We start from the raw sequence: 17,241 nt of genomic DNA on the forward strand, positions 1-17,241 counted from the left end.
AGCATATCGGGAAATTTCAGGCACCTCGGGAAAGCGTGTGCAGTGAATCCAGGTGTTGGTTAGGTGGATATGCTCAACGAGGAAGATAAATCCACGGAGCTGAGGCTCTGCTGGCAGATGTCGAGTGGTATTTGGAAAACAGCCCGACATCACCAGCCGTGAGCGCTGCTCGCAGGCGGCGCTCCTGGAGCTCGGCCCTGTTTCCACAGGTGCTCACAGAGCGCCAGAGCGCCGCTCGGGTGTCACCTCTGTAGCGCCTGGTGAGGCACACGCATCTCTCCGCTTGATAGCCTCCCCTTATGGCCACCGCAGCGTCCTGCGGCCCAGCCTGGCGGAAAATACTGCGAGAAAGGAGAGAGAGACGAGCCCACCTCGCCGTGCCCATGCCCAGCCCGGCCCCCGCCCCGCGATCCCGCCCCGGCCCGCCCCTCGCCCGGCACCGCGCAGACCGCGCCCGGCGAGCTCCGGCGGCCCCTCCGCGGCCATGCGGCTCCTCGGCGGCGCCTCCTGCGCTCTGTGGGCGCTGCTGCTGCTCGCCCGTGGCTCCCGTGAGTAGCGCCCCCGGGGGTACGGGTCGGGCCGGGCGGGCGGAGGGGCTGGCCCTGCGCCCCTCGCAGCCGCTCTGCCTGCCGGCTGCCGCCACAACTCCGCTGGGCCCGCCCAGGCCTCGTCCCGCCGCTGGTGGCCGGAGCGGGGCCGGGACTGCGCCCTGGCTGCCCCCGAGCGCCCCGGGGCGCGGTAGCGGGACGGGCCGGGCCGGCGGTCACTGGCTGCTCCCGAGCGGGAGCCGAGGGGGCCCGGCCGGCGTGCCGGGAGCTGTGACAGAAACGGGGAGGAGCGGGAAACGTTCGGGGTGTTTGTTAAGCAGAAACAACAGCGACAGAAGAACCCCCGGGCAGCGCTTGGGCTGGGGGAGCGCGGGGAGCCCGCAGGGATGCGCGGGCGCGGCCCCGCCCCCGGGAGCCGGAGCGTCCCGGGAGGGTCCGGCCGGGGCAGCCCCGGCAGGGCCGGGAAGGGCCGATCCCTGCCCTCTCTGGGGCTGTGCTTGGGGCCAGGGGCTTCAGGCCCAGGGTGGCGGTGCGGATGGCACAGCCGCCGCGCTTTGTCGCGCTTCTGGCAGGCGCTCGCAGCAGTGCCCCGTTGTAGTGGCCGGTTCTAGCAAATGCACAGCCTTGTGCCCGGGCTCAGAGCACCACAGTCAGGGGATCAGCCTTGACAGGCATGAAATAAACTGAGAAACGTAGAGAAACGTAGAGTTCTGAGCTGCCGAAGTTGCCTTTTCAGAAGACTGAAGTGTCCCATACGGTGCCACATAATTTTCCAAAGTAAAGAAGCCAGAAGATGATGGGTAGTGGAATTAACTTGCTGTAAATACTGCCGAGGAATCTCAGTCCGGCAGTGTTAATATGCTGTTGTTTAATCTGGTGAATTTGTAATATAATTTGATTTTTAAAAAATAGAATGAGGAATGTAAACAGCTTTATAATTTCCCTTCCAAAAAGAAAGGCAAGTTCTTTTTAAAAGGAATTAACACGTAACTTGCTTGTTGCTTTGCTAAGATCTTACGGCCTCCTTTAACAACAATAGCCTGTCATTTCATGTGATATAAGACTGCACTGGTCTGTCTCCTATCATGCTGCTTCCTGAGTGCATGTGGTGATTTAACTCAGAATACAGTCACTGCTGTCTCCTGGGGCAGGGCTGCTCTCGTGTAACTCCTCAAACTCAGTTCTAGTCCTTTCTCTGTATGTGAGCTTCCTCTGGAGCTCAGTTGTGATATGTTGAAAGAAATTGTGCCCTTTTAAGGCTCAGTTTAATGTATCTGTGAAATAGCTTTTATTTTTTTCCCCTTTGTCCACTTAGAAACTTCCAGAAAGTACTGCTGAGATTTGTGTTGATTTCAGCAGACATTTGTGATTATCTAATCAGCACTACAGGAGGAAGTGTGAACCTCATCAAATACTCCAATATGCAAAAAGTGAAAGTGGCAGATGTGTCTCACTCCAGTTAATATTTTTGTGCAGACTGGTTATTTCAATATAATGCTGCTCTTTTACTCTGCTGGACAGTTTTATTTCGATGTGTCAGTCAAGCCAGTGGAAGAAACATTATTTAACTACAATAATATGGTTTAGAAAAAATCCTTCCCACTATTATGTAAAATCCATCTGGCTTCCTGGTACCTGGGTAAGGAAAGTCCCCTCTCCCTGTCAGGAAGCGGCCCCCACCCCCTTCCTGTTGTGTTGAGAAAAGGTAGCGAGTGACTTCTTCCAAGAGCTTACTTGTGTACAGAACTACTCACAGTAAAAAAATCAGCAGCAGCAGCCTTCAGGCCTGAAAACAGGCTTGATATTTTGATTTTAATGTATTATATTCTCTTAGAAGAAGTTATATTCATATTAATCTAAGATCTGTGCTTTAACTGTTCCAGCATCTCAGCTCTTCCTCATCTGGATTTCTTAGAGATTACTGAGCAAGTGGGTGACCTTTCTGATGGACTGCACATTATCAGTGCTTCTGTACTTTTGGGGTTTTAAACCAACAACTGCAGAATGACTTTGGCATGAAACTCCCTTCTGTGCCTGCTATGCATTAATCTTGAAAAGAGAAAATGCCCAAAGAGTTTTAAATACAACTTTTGCCATGTCCCCAAAATGAGTACATAAAGCTGTGCTTAGTAACATTGGGAGTTCATATACCAACATTTTGTGCAGCATAAAGTTTGACTACACTAGACATAAAATGTATGTGAGTCCTTAGAAATGAGTTTGTCTTTTATGTAATGGTTGGAGTGAACAAATTGACCTTTGTCACATGCAGGTAGTTGACTGACTATTGGCATTCATTTGTGTAGGTTCCTTCTACCAGGGATCAGCCATGGAGAATAGTAATTTGGTATGTGTCTAAGCTGAAGACTACAGATTCTGACTGCTCTCCACTGTGTAGATTTTTGCAGCACCTGGCAAAATCAAGTCCATTTAACATCCTGTACTTTTCATTTTTAGCAGGTATCCCTATCACTCACTCTGTATGTATTTGTTTAACACACAAGCACAAATCTTCAGTCTCTGCCACTTCAGAAATCCCAATTCCAACTATGAAACTGGAATAACTGGACTGGTTTTGCCCTTTTGAAAGTTTGCATATCCAGATTGTCTCCAGTTTGTGACTTCTGATGCACTAGAGCACCAAAACCACAAGAGGCCCTGAAAGCACTTGAAATGCCAGACTCTGACAGGGGCTTTCACAGGAAGCACACTTGCCTTCAGATACACCCCAGCCAGCCACAGTTCTGTGGTTTTTTATCTGTATCTGTGCCTGACCTTAAACACAGCAAAACAGTGTTGTTGGACAAAACTCATGTTGATCCCTCATCTCTCCTTTTCCAGTATGTGGTGCTCTGATCCAGCTTTAAGTTGGGTATATCCTTCTGTTGGTTCTTTTTAGTTGTGAAAAATGAAAACAGGAGATCCTTTCTTTCTGTCCTCTCTCCTCTGGGTCACAGGGAGAGTAAACCTCAGCACAGAGTTTCTCTGCTTAAGATTCACAGGCCTGATGTTGCAGCTGATGCTGTGGCCCCAAGAGCTCTGCTTCTGCTCGTGCACAGGATGCTGCAGCTGGCTGCTGGCTCTCTCGCCTTCCTTCCTGTGCTAGCCCACGTGTGTCTACACCTGGGCCTGTGTGGATTTCCAACCCCTGCACTTCTCCTTCCTGGAGAAAGCCAGAGCCCCTGCCTGTTTTGCTTTGGGACAGTTGGACGGTGAAGCCTGTGGTCTGGGATGAGAGGTTCTACTTGTCAGAGCCAGCCCTGCATAAAAGGAGTCCTTTCTGCCTCCATTTGAAGTCTCCTGCTTGCCACTGCAGTGATTCATGCAGCTTCAAATTCAAGGGCATAGACTCAGGCTAGAGAACACTTTGGGAATAGTATCATTTTAAGATGTTCTTTTATCGGCCTTGTCCCATTCACTGTGATGTGTTCCAATGTGGAATATGCTTATGCAAAACTCCATTTGAGTATTTATATTCTGGAGCCAGTGCATGTTAGTCAAACTTACCAATGTTTTGATTTGTTTAAGAAGGAAAAAAATAAGTATCTTTTAAACTGGATAAGGTCCTTGATGTATTTCAATATGTGCAGTCCAAGCTGGTGTGAACTAAACTGAGACAGTCCTGCCTTTACTTCCACCTCTATTCCCTGCCTGTCTCTTTCAACCAGTAATATACTGAGCCCTTTCTACTGGTTAAAAAATTTCTCTGCAGAAAAAACCATTGTGTGCTGTTGAAGAAGGATGTAGTGTCAGTTTTGTGGTGGCGTAGCTTTCCCAGTCAGATCATTGTTTAATGTGGGGATATAGAACAGTTTTTGCAGGATTGGGTCCTCTCTGGGGGAAGCTTAGTTTTGCAGCGTCCCATCCTTTGTTTGTTTGTTTTCCTTAATCTCCCTAATTAAACAGTGTAACATACTTTGCAATGCTGCCCTCGGTCTTGATATTGTAGGGATGAGATACAATGAGTTATTTTGCCATTTGCAAACTTCACCATTTTGAGACCTTGACTAAGGTTTTGTAAGCATGGAGAAAATGCCCTATTTCTGTGATACTCAGTTTAGGTTATTTGCTTGTCTTTTACACAATATTAGGTGATCAGAACTAAACTGGTTGTCAAAGGCAGAATCCACAACTGATCCTCTTGTATGTGTGATAATGTCAGTCTAATCATTCTCTGTGGTTTATCTTTAAATTTTATCACTTCTTTGGAGACGTGATCCTTCTCAGTCCCATTTCCCACCTGCTAAATGCTCAGTGGATGCATTAACGTGCCCTTAGTCCCGAACTGAATAATGTAACTTCTTAGTAGAGCTCATTGTGTTATCATGTTGTCCATTTAGGGCCAGAGAAGCACCTCTCTGCCTGAAAAGGCCTGGCAAACTTCACAGGAAGAGGTAGAAGTGAGAAATTCTTTCTCTTCTGCTGTAGGTGATTTAGGTCAGATGTTATTACTGAAGGAATGGGCCTGATTTTTTGCCTCTTTTGGTCTCATTTCATCTTAAGGAAGATAAAAACTTGGGATGGGGATGATGGAGAAGATAAAGGATAGGAGGAGTTTCATTTGGTGGTTGGGTAGTATAAATGATGTCACTTTTAATGCGCTCAGAGCAGGCTGTTGTGTTAACATGCTTCTGTATCATCATTATGACTGACTCCTGTCCATGGTAAATTAGTCATTTATATGCCCAAAGCAAGTGGCAGATGCTATACCGTTTTTTTTTTCTTCTTCCACCTAAAACAATCTTATTATTCCTGTGTTTTTTAATATAGTTAATGAAGGGACAAACAGCACTGAAGATGTGAACAACACTACTCCGATTCCAGGCAGTAGGTTGCCAGGTAATACTTTAGACATTTCTGTTGCTGTTCCTCAGTAGCATCAAGAAAAGCAATATGCATTGTTTGTTGTTTTCCTTAAACTGTCTTGTAATAATTTGCATTTTATTTTATTTTATTTTATTTTATTTATTTTATTTTACTGAATTGTGAGCAGCTGTAGGGCAGAAGGGAGGTACTCTGATTGCCACACCTATTCTGGGACGATTAAAAATATTTAAGGGGAACGGTAAAACCCAATTCAATTCTCATATCCTTGGGTACCCCAGAGCAACAGAGAGAGGAGAAGTAAAATGGGAAAATATTGTGTACAGAACTAGAAACACCCAGCAACATGAATTTACAGTTAAAGGGAGAACCAAGAATTGTGCTAGATTAGAATTCAGTGATCTTCATGTAAAGGCAAGGCATTTTTTCATTTGAGTCATTTTTGCCCTGTATTACTTCAGTCATCTCATTTACTGTTGGCCAGCAATACTCTGCTGGTTAACTCACTCTGTTTTGTGTTAATTGCAGTACTGACTCACACCCAAATTCCAGGCAGTGGATGTGGCTCCTTTTTACCTGTATGAACATGCAGTCCACATCCAGAGCTGTCCCAAGGTTGCCAAAGTAAGCACTTGGAACCTGGGGAAAACTGAAAGATGTGTTCTGGTTACAGTGTTGGGCCTTTGTGGAAAAAATTTAACCCCAGGCATATCCATGGCTTATGGTGGGATAAAAGTCAACATATGTAAGAATGAATGAGCTTGTAATTGTACAATCATAGACCCTTTCTCAAAGGCAGTTAAATCTGCAACTTAATGTCCCAGTTATGTCAGTGTAAGGGTTGATTGTGCAGTACAAAGTGTGGGGGCTACTTGGTGTGATTATACCAAACAAAAAGCAAAGTAATGCCCTCTGTAATTTCCTCTCCTCCTACCATTTTTTGGTATGAAGATGTAAATTTGGTGCATTTGTTCTTAACCTGACCTTGCTTATAATGTAGAGTTTTAGACTAGACTTTTCCAGTGGTAAGAACAGCAGATCCATTCAGAGGAAATAGGTGTAGGTCTGCTTCTTGATTGCAGTAACGCTGTTGCTCTCCTCTTAATCTCTGAGGTTATACTTTGTTCTTCAGCCATGCTGAAAAGCAGCAGAGCTGTTGCAAGGCCCATAGCCCTGCCAGTGTTGGAGGGTGCTGTAAAAGATGGCTTACTTCAGAGAAAAGAATGGTCACAGAATGAGCATTCACAACAGTGCAGAATGAAGGGGGGAAGGTATGGGCAGTGACACTCCCAGGAACAGCCCAGTAAATCTTTGCCAGGAGGAAGAGACACTTAATCTCTGAAGAGGAATGCAGCAATGTGGAGAGAAATGAGTGGGGGAGTGCCTGAGAAGCCTAGAAGCAGGAAGGAGGACTATAAGGAGGAAGGAGGGACAAGAAAAAGAGAACAGGAAAAGGAGAAGTGAAACAAAGGAGAGAAAGGCCACTAAGACTGGGTTGCATTTTATGTCTGGAAACTGGTACATTCTTGGGACTTTTTTGTGTAGGGAACTTAGGTATGCAGTAAGATGTTTCTCAGAGTATCTGTCTGCCCCTACTTGACTGCAGTATATTCCCAGTATCATCCCAGTTTGCAGCAGAGATGCAACAAAATGAAAGAAATGATCAAGAGACGGAAAATGGAGCTGAAATAGAGGAATAAAAATAAAAAGCTGTTCTCCCTCATAGTGCATAAGTAGGTTAAGAAAATTAGTGACAGTATGGCTATATTGTAGCAAACAGAACAAAACATGACATAGAAGTGGAAGTCAACAAACAGAGGATGTGTAAAGAATCAGATGCAAGCCATTTGGGCACTGATGTGCATACAGTGTTAACTGTGTTCTTGCTGCACTGAGATCTGGAAGCATTTTGCAGAGGGATAAAAACCATCTGCTTTGGTGTGGGCTACTCTCTGCTGTATTCCCAGCTGTAGTCTCTAAGCACAGATACCCTGAAGACAGGATTGTGTTGTGCGTACCTTAATTATAGTATGTTAAAATTAAAATGAATAATACTGATTTTCTTGTTGCCTTTTTTTCCTTGAAGACAGTAGCAGTTCACCCAATGCCACTGCATCATCCACACAAACTACAGCAACACCTACAGGAGGTATGTATCTGTTCATTACTGTGAACCTGGAAGTTAGTTCCAAACCTAACCCTGATCATACCAAATTCTAAAGAACAGGCCATCAAAAGTGGGTATTTGAGACAGGTGTTACCATTTTAAGGCTGGGAAGCAACATCTAAAACAACTCTGAAAAGAAGCTGTATTGTTTCTCAAATTTAGGTACCGTACTTCGTCAATAATTATATTTCTATTGCCATTTAGACACAGGAATCAAAATTTAACTTTGAGGAAGAGTTGCAAGAAGTTGGGTTTTTTAAATGTGTAGTCTTCATCTTTAAGCAATCTTCTTCCATTTTCATGAAGATGAATAGCTTGTTATGCAAACAGTGCATATCTGTTTAATGTTATTTCACAATAAACAAATTTAGGGTGTAATGAAATCCTGGGAGCTTGAGTTTCAAGAGTAGGACTCCATTTCTTTTTACATAAGACTCACAGAATCACAGGATCATCAAGGTTGGAGGAGAGCTTCAGGATCATCTGTCCAGCCATCAGTGTAGCACTGCCATAATCACCCCTAAACCATATCCCTATGTGCCACTGTGCCACATCCAGGCTTCTCTTGGACACTTCCAGAGATGGTGACTCCACCAGCTCCCTGGGCAACTTATTCCAATGCCTAACCACTCTTTCAGTGATTTTTTTTTTTCTAATATCCCCTGGCACAACTTGAAGCCATTTCCTCTTGTCTTTCATTTGATACATGGTTGAAGAGACCAATGCTCACCTCACTACAACCTCATGACACCTAATACCTCAGAAAATAAGGTATAAAGAGCTCATAGCACAAACTAGTGCCATTTAAACCAGTATCACTCAAGTGGAACAATTTGTCCTGAGTGTGTTTGCATTGTTCTAGCACTACTGTATTTCCTTCAAAACCTGCCCAAACAGCTGTAAGTAAGTTTAAAAAGGGAGTTAAAACATTAATCTCCTGGAAGAACTTGCACAGAGAGATTTCACTGCATTAGTAAGGACTGGATATAAGTTAATATCATGCAGTTGTTCAGGCTGTGGTGCACAGATAGAATATTGCATCTGAGAGAAGCTAGAAACTGGGGCTCCTTTGTGTTAAGAGCCATGTGAAAACAGGGCAGAAATGTTTAGTCTGCTTAAGATGCTTTGTGTATTTGTGGAGTTTTATGCTGATCCTAAAGTCCCAGCTATGTCATTTCATTTCCAGTGCAACTCTTACATTTTGTCTCTTTAATTTCCAGATAAGCTCTGAGCTAGCACACTCAGAAGGTGCTTCTTTTTTCATTTAAGTATAAAATACTCACTTGGGGAAGAAAAAAAACCCCCAAAGGTCTTTACAAAGGTCTTTGCAAAGACCTTCCTTTTGATAGGAAGCAAGTGGTGCAGTGTCTCATTCCATTGCCTGCAGTGTAGCAGTTCAAGCATGTCTGACTTGGAAAGTCCAGAGATTTCTGTATTCTCCTTGTTGCCTTATGGCCATCCCCTAAGTGTGTGAAGCCACAGTGTTTCACCCGCCCTGTGCTCCTTCTGACTTCTGCTCCAGCCCTTGCAGTTTCTTGGAGAGCTCTGAGTTTTACTAGTTTTGGATAATAACACTAAAAAGAAGCCTGAGCCTTTTACTGCGAGGCATAGGATAAACCTAACAGATAGCTGTGCCTTGCTTTGCAGGTTTTGTGATTCCCCTTCTTTTGTCTTTTTTTCCCTCATTAGAAATGTCATAGATTTTAATACAGTGTTCATGTATTTTGATTATCTGTCTCACCCTCTTCAGAAAAAAAGAATAGTAGGTATATGTGCTTAATTAATTTTGGTTAAAGTCTCTGCTATTATTTTTTGGGGAGGAGTGGGAGGAAGGGAGTTCTTGGTGAGGGAGGCAAAAGTCTGTTTCATTCAATCATTTTCCTTGCAAGAGAAAGTATTTATTTTAGGAAGGGTATTCCATAATAATCTTGCATGTTAGCACAGTGCTTGCACAATTTGAGTTTTGTGCTTGTTGAGTTAGCAGCACATGCTGCTACTCCTTTAGTGCTCTAAGGATTCTTACCTATATGCTATGTATATATTTTTTTAAGTTGATGATTATAGCATAGTTATTTAATACTTAAACACAGGTAGCAAACTATGTAAAATACTTGTCACTTAAAAACAAAACATCATAAACCTGAACTATATTACTGCCATGCATCCTTTTTAAATAATAAAAAATAACTCAGTCAGGGTTTGTTTAGTGCAGTGTTCAATGAAGCCCAGCTGGTCTTTTAGGGGGAAAGTAATTAGGGCAATAAAAGATAAAAGGACAGATGTTGCTAGTAAATATTCTTTCATCTTCACTCTGTTTCTTTAAAATAGTATAGGTAAGATTTTTCAAAGATGGAGAAGAACAGATTCATGCCTGATTCATGTCAGCTTCCCAAATTCTCCAGCTGCCTCAGATGGCCTCCCAATGATGTTTTGAAATGACTGATGCTAAATACATTATGAAAGATAGGTCTAGAGATGAGACAGATTTTACTGTTAAAGTTAAATCACCAAGGGCTGTAATCTTGATTAAGTAAAAAAAAAAAAAGGATTGCTACTAGAAAAGAGAGGGGGGAAAAGTAATGTGCAAATGTGCTGAAATCCCTCATAGATGTTTGGATTTTTTTCATCCTGACTCAGGTGTTCCGTAGGGTAATTTAATATCCATGGAATGAGTACCAGCTTTGTGTAACATCATTTTATAATGTTACACATCTAACAGTTAGCCATTGTATCGCTCAGAAACAGAAGGCTCTTTGACACTCAGAAATCTCAGCTCAAAAACAACCCACAGAAAACTGCTTGACACTTGCATCCAGATTGGTCCTTTTTTGGTATCACTTATGTTAGGAATGTACTTACCAGGTGTGGTTTCATGTCATGTAACTGTAGATGGTTTCCATGTAGACATTTCCTTGCTTGCTGCCTACAATGAGGAATCATTTGATATTTATGGATCATTGTGCCTTTAGGGAGTTTTACTTGTCAGTATTAAAACGTGCCCTGAATTTTATCTGATGTATTTTATGCATGCTTCACAGAGGAACTGAATTTTCATAATTGTAACAAGGTAAGCAAATGAATATAGTGTTCCAATTGTTCCACCTCAATGAATGCTCATTTCAGAGGGTTTTCGGGGTTTATGGCACATTACAGTTATAACATTAAAGAACGGGAAAACAAATAACATTTACAAAGGAGTCTCTGTTTTGGTATTTCAGTAGTTTTAATGCTAAATGTCTCAGAAGCGTTGTATAGGTTAATTACTTTCTGCATGTTTACATGGTTATATTGATGAGTTTTTAAAGTTTTTGATACTCATATCAGCACTGGAAGCTGTGATACTTAAATCTTAGCAAAGACAGTTTTGTATGTAGTTATCATGTTTTACATAAACAAGAATTTTACTCTACGGAAGCATTTTAAATGCTGTATAAAAAAAGGCAGAAATTGAGCATCACAGTTACTCTAGAATTGAGATGAAACTATCCTCCAATTTTTCTATTTTTAGTCAATTTCAAGAAAACATGGATATAATTACGAAATAGATCTAGATAGATAATAGAATAAATTAGGTAATCGATAATTAGGTATGATTAGATATTTGAAATTCTGTGTTGAAAAGTTTTCAAGGGGTGTAAAATGAGCCCAGCTTGTGTGAAGCTATAGAAACAATACAGAAGTAGACAGCTGCAAAGGAGCTGTTTCTCTCTAGAATTCTTTCATACATAAAAGCTATTTGCATACTACTGTCTGCTTAGAGAAATGTTTAGTTGCATAACAGACTCATGTTTCTTGTTAGCTCCTTCTTAGAAAAATAAGTAATTGTCTTACAATCATTCTGTTTGGCTGCCGTCCATGAAAGTTCTAAGGATTGTGCTATAAATAGAAATTTCTATTATTCTTGAGTTTTGTATAATGGTATTTTTATTCTGAACAGTTCGTTAGTGTTTTCTGAGGAGGGAAGGGGAAGTGTAAGTAAAAGTAAAGTAAAAGACACTACGTCAATGAAACTTGAGAAAAAGCATTCCCGCCTTAGTTTTAACCTTGGCAAGACTAAATAAATTACTTAAGCAGTACATTTATTTAGTTTAAATTTTATCATGTTTTATCCCTACCACATAAATTCAGAATTCTCTGTGGTATATTTTAATGTATATGGAACCCTGGTGATGCTAGTGTTTCGTTCAAAAGCAAATGAAAGATCAAATCATTACTGAAATTCTTCTCTTCTTACCAGAAAAGCTTTGTTGTCTGAAAATGTAGGCACTTCACATCAAAAGTAATGCTTGATGGACAACTTTATTGCATTTTAACATCTTATAAATTAGGCATGATTCTGTGGAGCTAGGTTGTTACCAAAAAAAAAAGTTATCACCTAACTCATGACTCACCTAAAAGTCATCATATATTATCCAAGTTTTCTTTATAGCCTTTACTTTAAATAATTCTTGACCTTGAGGCTCAGAAATCAGAAGTTAGATCTTCCCAAAGGAAGGTCTGTATGCAAGCCTGGACACCATGCAGTGGCATTTTCATTCTTCCTCTGTCGTTCTTTTTGGGCATGATAAATGTGATTTTACTCAATGAGTGGACAGTTGTTTATTTTGATTAATTTTTCTGCGTGGTATCACAAAAATTTCCAGGAGTGTCCAGCAGTACTACTCATGTGACCAATACCAGTCAGCCCAAAACCACCACCACCCCCACGTCTGTGATCCTGACAATTCAGCCCAAAACCAGCCAGGCAGTGACACCCACCACAGCCTCTGCAGTCACATCGCCACAAGGCAACGCTACAGTCGTGACCACTCCTAAGACTTCCTCCACTTCTGTAACAGGTGAGTTCATTTCAGCAAGCTCATTAAGGCTTGGATGCACATTCACATGGGTTGTAGAACAGTTCATTCTACAGCACTGTCAAAAAAAAAAAGAAGAAAGAAGGTATTTGCATGCTAAAATGCAAGAGTAAAGTGGGAATTCATTACTAAGCTGGATAATGTTGCTCTGAGTACTCCGCTTACTGAGAGACTTGACAGATTTAGGGAAAAGAAAAAAAAGTGCAGTGGTTTTATCCGGCAGCCACCAGCAAGGAGATCAGCAATGCAAAGGAGAAAGCCTCAATTTTGAATACAACTTGTGTGTTTGTTCAGCTCTCCTTTCTGCAGTTTATTTGAACTCATCTCTAATACTTCCTTTTTCACAGCTGACCTATATCTCAGAATTTGTCTACTGGCTTGGTAAAAATACTGAGTTCTGTTAGCAATGTAATGAATGTTACCCTAACAGAGAATAAAGCATGACTGTGCATGAGTCACCCCGTATGTAAAAGTTGTCAAATACAGTTTAACTGTACCTGATAATACAAAAACAGTGAGTGCAGAATTCAGTATTTCCTTGCACTTCTGAACACATCAGGAGTGCTCACATATCAGTGAAGCGTCATTGGGTGAGTGAAGGTGTCACTGGAAGAACTTGAGGGTGATCATGTAACTCTCTGTATGTAACAAGTACAAATAGAACCAGGCACGGACTGGTGTGAGTTTGTAGCAGATGTAACCAGTTCTAGCTGTGGCTTATCTGAGGCCATGTTGTCTGTGTCAATGTTTGTGTCAGGCTGCAGGGCTGATCTCACTTGGGACTGTGAGGGTACAATTCCATGAGACAAGGTAAAGCAATCCTGACAGCTCATTGCCACCAAGTGTTCTGCTCCCACTACACTGACTGACTTGGAGGCTGTTGGACCCCCTCTGTCAGGATGACTCAGTTATGTTCATCTGGATGAAAGCAGCTTCCTTTGATGCTTGAGTTCGTTTCAGGCCACCTTAGTGAGTTAAATTGGCTCGTGGAGGGTATGAAAACCACTAGAACCAGCCTAAGAAGAGCAGGAGCTCCATGTGTAGAAGGAGGGGAGAGCAGGGGAGAGAAAAGGCAGGAGGAAAAAGGGAGGTGGAGAGAAGGAGCAATTGGTCTTGCAGAGACAGCAAGCAGTTGGATTAGCTGTGCCCATGTCACCAAAAGATGGCACTTAAAACCAGAGCCCTAGGTTTGTGTGCTTGGCTTGTGTCTTGTCAGTTGATCTTGGTTAAATTTGTCTAAGTGGGTCTTTAGGTGATAAATCAATGGTGAGGGCAGGATGTACAGAAGTAGTCCTTCAAAACACAATTTTGCAAGCTCTTTAAAATGTGCCTTTTGTTTTCTTCTTTTCAGCCACATCAAAATCAGAAGCTGTCATAGTCAAAACCTCCAGATTTGATGTGGGCAGTTTTGTAGGTGGCATTGTGCTGACTCTTGGAGTCCTAGTCATTCTGTACATCGGCTGCAAAACTTACCACTCTAGAAGAGGTATTCAGTACAGAACCATGTAAGTTCCCAAGGGGTTGTCCCTTGGCCATTTATTACTTTCTTGAGGGGGAAAAGGAAAACCAAATGGGTAGAATGAACTCTGATCCATTTGTTTAATGTACATTATATTAGTATCATTGAGAGATTTAACTCTGATGTTTTGTTTTTCACTACTTTTGCCATTCTTCATATGCCTCTGTTCTGTGTATTTTTCTTTTCTCTCATCTATTATATAAAATAATTCTATTGTTTTTAGAAGGGTCCTTGTCTTTTAGCTAGTCCATGAATAGTTAACATTTCACTGAAACTTCCTGAAGTTTTCAAGATTGCTTCTTTCTCCTAGACTCTGTTTGTCTGTTCATTCTTTGGTGTTTTCATCCCCCCTTGCCATTAATGTGTAGTGAATTCTAGTCAAAGTTTCTTATCCTTACCAATTTCTTATCTTACCATCTCACTTGCTATTATTTATGTTCGGCTCTACTCCAGGCTTCAGGACTCACCCACATTTAGTTTAAGAACTAGGTTGCTTTACTTTTCAGTGTCACCCATCTCAGTCAAGAGGCTTGTTCTAAGTGAGGTGATGTCATTACACTGTTGGGATACTGGTGTTCAACCCTTTTTTTCACTCCATCTTGACTCTTCCTTACTGGTCATGGAATGAAGGCAGTCCCTGCTGCACCTTTACCCAAAGTGGTGTTTGTGGATGGGTATTGTAAAATTCACATCAACAGCATCTTCAAAACAAAGGCAACCTGCTGCTGAGCTTGTGCAGTAGCTTTGTTGAACTTTACTGCTGGTTATAGGTAAGGCAGATAGGATAAACAGGCCTGAGCAACAGCTGATGTAAGAGTGCATGAATGACAAGTGGAAGACAAGGTGTTAATGAGGCCAGTGAAGCTGGAGGAGTGTTGCCAAAACAAAACTGTTCAGCTAAATTCAGGCTTGTCTCAGAGAGGACTGTAACTCCCAGATCAGTGTGTCCTTATTCCTTCCTAGCAAGGCATCCTGTGCTCACAAAATAACCTTCTCAGCAGCATCTGGGTGGCTCTTCCTCATGTTGGCTGTTGCTTGTAGTGCAGAACATTAATCACTGTGTTTCTGTTACAGTGATGAACACGATGCCATCATTTAAAGGAGACTTCAGAGAAGACAATGTTGGAAACCCATCCTGTCACAGCTGTTCTAACTACTGAAAGAGTTTCTTTCATGAAGATTATCACAGTCTCTAAACCTGTCTAGGGTGTTATCCTGCAAAATGTTGAGATGCTTTTAAACATCCTGATTTTTACATTGGCTCTTTTAAGAGGAACTCAGCACTTTGTAGAGACAGTATTTTCTTTTTCCAGTACTTGTAACGAGATTTAGAGAAAATCACATATTGAGTCATTTTAAGGTACACACACAACTCTCTGAAATAGCTAATTACTAGCACAGGCAATTGCATCCATGTGATTCTAAGTAAGTTCAGGGGTTTTTTTCTAAAATTTTGTATTAAATTGTATTTATTTTGAAGTTTGATGTGAATGTTAGTTTAGAAATTTCAACTTTTGAACAACTCAGTTAAGTTTTAATAGGCTTCAAAGGAGGTGTGGTTAGACAAATGTATAGAAGGTGATAATGATTACTCCTAAATGTCGGTCATTAGCTCGCCAGTCAGCTGCAGACACTTTCCTTAATAGGCTGTATAAGGAGAGTAGCTGCAGGAAACATGGACTGAGTGGAAGTATCCATCCATAACCCTTTTCTCTTAAAGCTTCTTTTTTTCTAGCGTGTACTAATGAAGCTTGTGCAATTGAAGATTTAATGCAAATGGAGAAAAGTAATTTTGCCATTATAAATATAAAAAAATTCTAAAATTAGCTTTTAAGTTGAAGGTAGCAATCACTTGGCTCTTGGTTTTTATTGTTATGAAGCTGTCTGCAGTGTTTTAGCAGCATTTGATAATAATTCAAAGTTACATAAAGAAGGGAAAATCTATAAGACAGCATTTTAGCAGACTATAAACTGCATTTTTACAGCTGTTTTCAGAACTTGGTCCTGCTGCACAGATGAACAGAGGTCTGGTCAGAAGCCCAGATGAAGGCACTGGGGCATCTCTGAGCACACCTTCAGCTGAAGGCTCAAATGCTCTGGGGGTCCTGTGCAGGATGGCTGGTGCTCTTCCCATGTCACTTCTGCAGGTAAATCTGTCACCACTCAGGTAAACCTGCTGACTTCAGCACATGGGCTCCTGACTTCCTCTGCTGTAAGGAAAACTAGAACAAGGATCAGGAAACACAGGCCTGCATCTCTTTAAGCCACTGAATGATTGTTCAGTCGTGCTCAGGATTCACTTTAGACCCATCCCTGTTGAAGAGGGTTGGTGTGTCAGGTTTGACTGTCCTGGTTACTGCTGCCACCAGTGCCTCATGCTGGGCACAGGGGACATGGTGACAGGTGAGGAAAGTCACAGTGGGAACTGCACACAGGTCTGTTGGGGGCTGGGGAACAACTCATCAGGGAAAATGTAAATGCTCTGGAACAGATTATTTTCTTAAGCAATAGTTTATTCTGACATGCAATGTTAAAGTGACTATATGGGGGTTTTTCCTTTTTCACATGGAATAAGTAAAACTGTTTCTAAGGCACAGGCAACTCTAGCAAACCATGGCTAGTGAGGCATCTTAGTAGCTACTCACCTGAAAAGGGGGTAACAGGGCTGTTTCATTTTTTTACTGCATTTGAGGGTCGGGGGAGAGAGAGTGATTTGAAGCAACTTTTGTATTTTTTCTTAATTATATTGTTTGGTGGAATATTACTGGATTTGACTTGAAGAGTTATGGAAACAATTCTTTCATGGAACTGTAATTCCTTACTTTGTAGAAATTAAGATAGTTAAGTGCAACTCAGTTACTGGGATTGTCTCACCTCTACTGTACAGACAAATAAAATTAAATCTTTGGAGTTACAAAATTAATTTCAGTTGAATTTTTAATTTATTAGCTGGTTTTGTAATTCCTCGGTCCTTTCCAGAGTCATAACCATTTCATAAGAGCATCCACTATATATACTTTTAAATGCTAGAATACCAGACCTAGTTCACTTTGCCTAGTTCAATAATTTTTAATTTATTCTGTAATCTAATTACTACTGTAAGTAAAGCAAAACTATGTGCTTAAGACTTCAGAAGTGTCAGTGCAAACATAAAACCAGACTTCCTTTCAGGTGTTTGGAATCTTGACAAAGGGCAGTGCAATTGATGAATTTTACTTTATCTTTGCTTTCCAACAGGAAGTGAAATCCCAGCTTTTTTACTGATTTACAAAGGGAGCTGATGCCATGGTCATTCAGCCCTTCCTTAACTGAGTTTGCTAATACTTG

General features: G+C 41.7%; 1 protein-coding gene across 2 annotated transcripts; it reads left to right on the forward strand.

Annotated features, from left to right (window-relative positions):
- Positions 1-419: 419 nt before the first annotated feature.
- TMEM123 (transmembrane protein 123) lies at positions 420-16,837 on the forward strand. 2 transcript variants are annotated; one of them, XM_064718489.1, is made up of 6 exons: positions 420-548; positions 5,319-5,387; positions 7,459-7,521; positions 12,183-12,377; positions 13,747-13,900; positions 14,989-16,837. In XM_064718489.1, the coding sequence occupies exons 1-6, from the start codon at positions 485-487 to the stop codon at positions 15,011-15,013; spliced, it is 570 nt and encodes a 189-aa protein (XP_064574559.1). In that variant the 5' UTR covers positions 420-484; the 3' UTR covers positions 15,014-16,837. The 2 variants fall into 2 exon arrangements, with proteins under 2 accessions (XP_064574559.1, XP_064574550.1); XM_064718480.1 differs by having other exon boundaries at positions 7,459-7,520; positions 12,164-12,377.
- Positions 16,838-17,241: the final 404 nt, after the last annotated feature.

The sequence above is a fragment of the Zonotrichia leucophrys genome, chromosome 1, assembly GCF_028769735.1.
Source record: "Zonotrichia leucophrys gambelii isolate GWCS_2022_RI chromosome 1, RI_Zleu_2.0, whole genome shotgun sequence".
In the NCBI taxonomy this organism is placed as follows: domain Eukaryota; kingdom Metazoa; phylum Chordata; class Aves; order Passeriformes; family Passerellidae; genus Zonotrichia; species Zonotrichia leucophrys.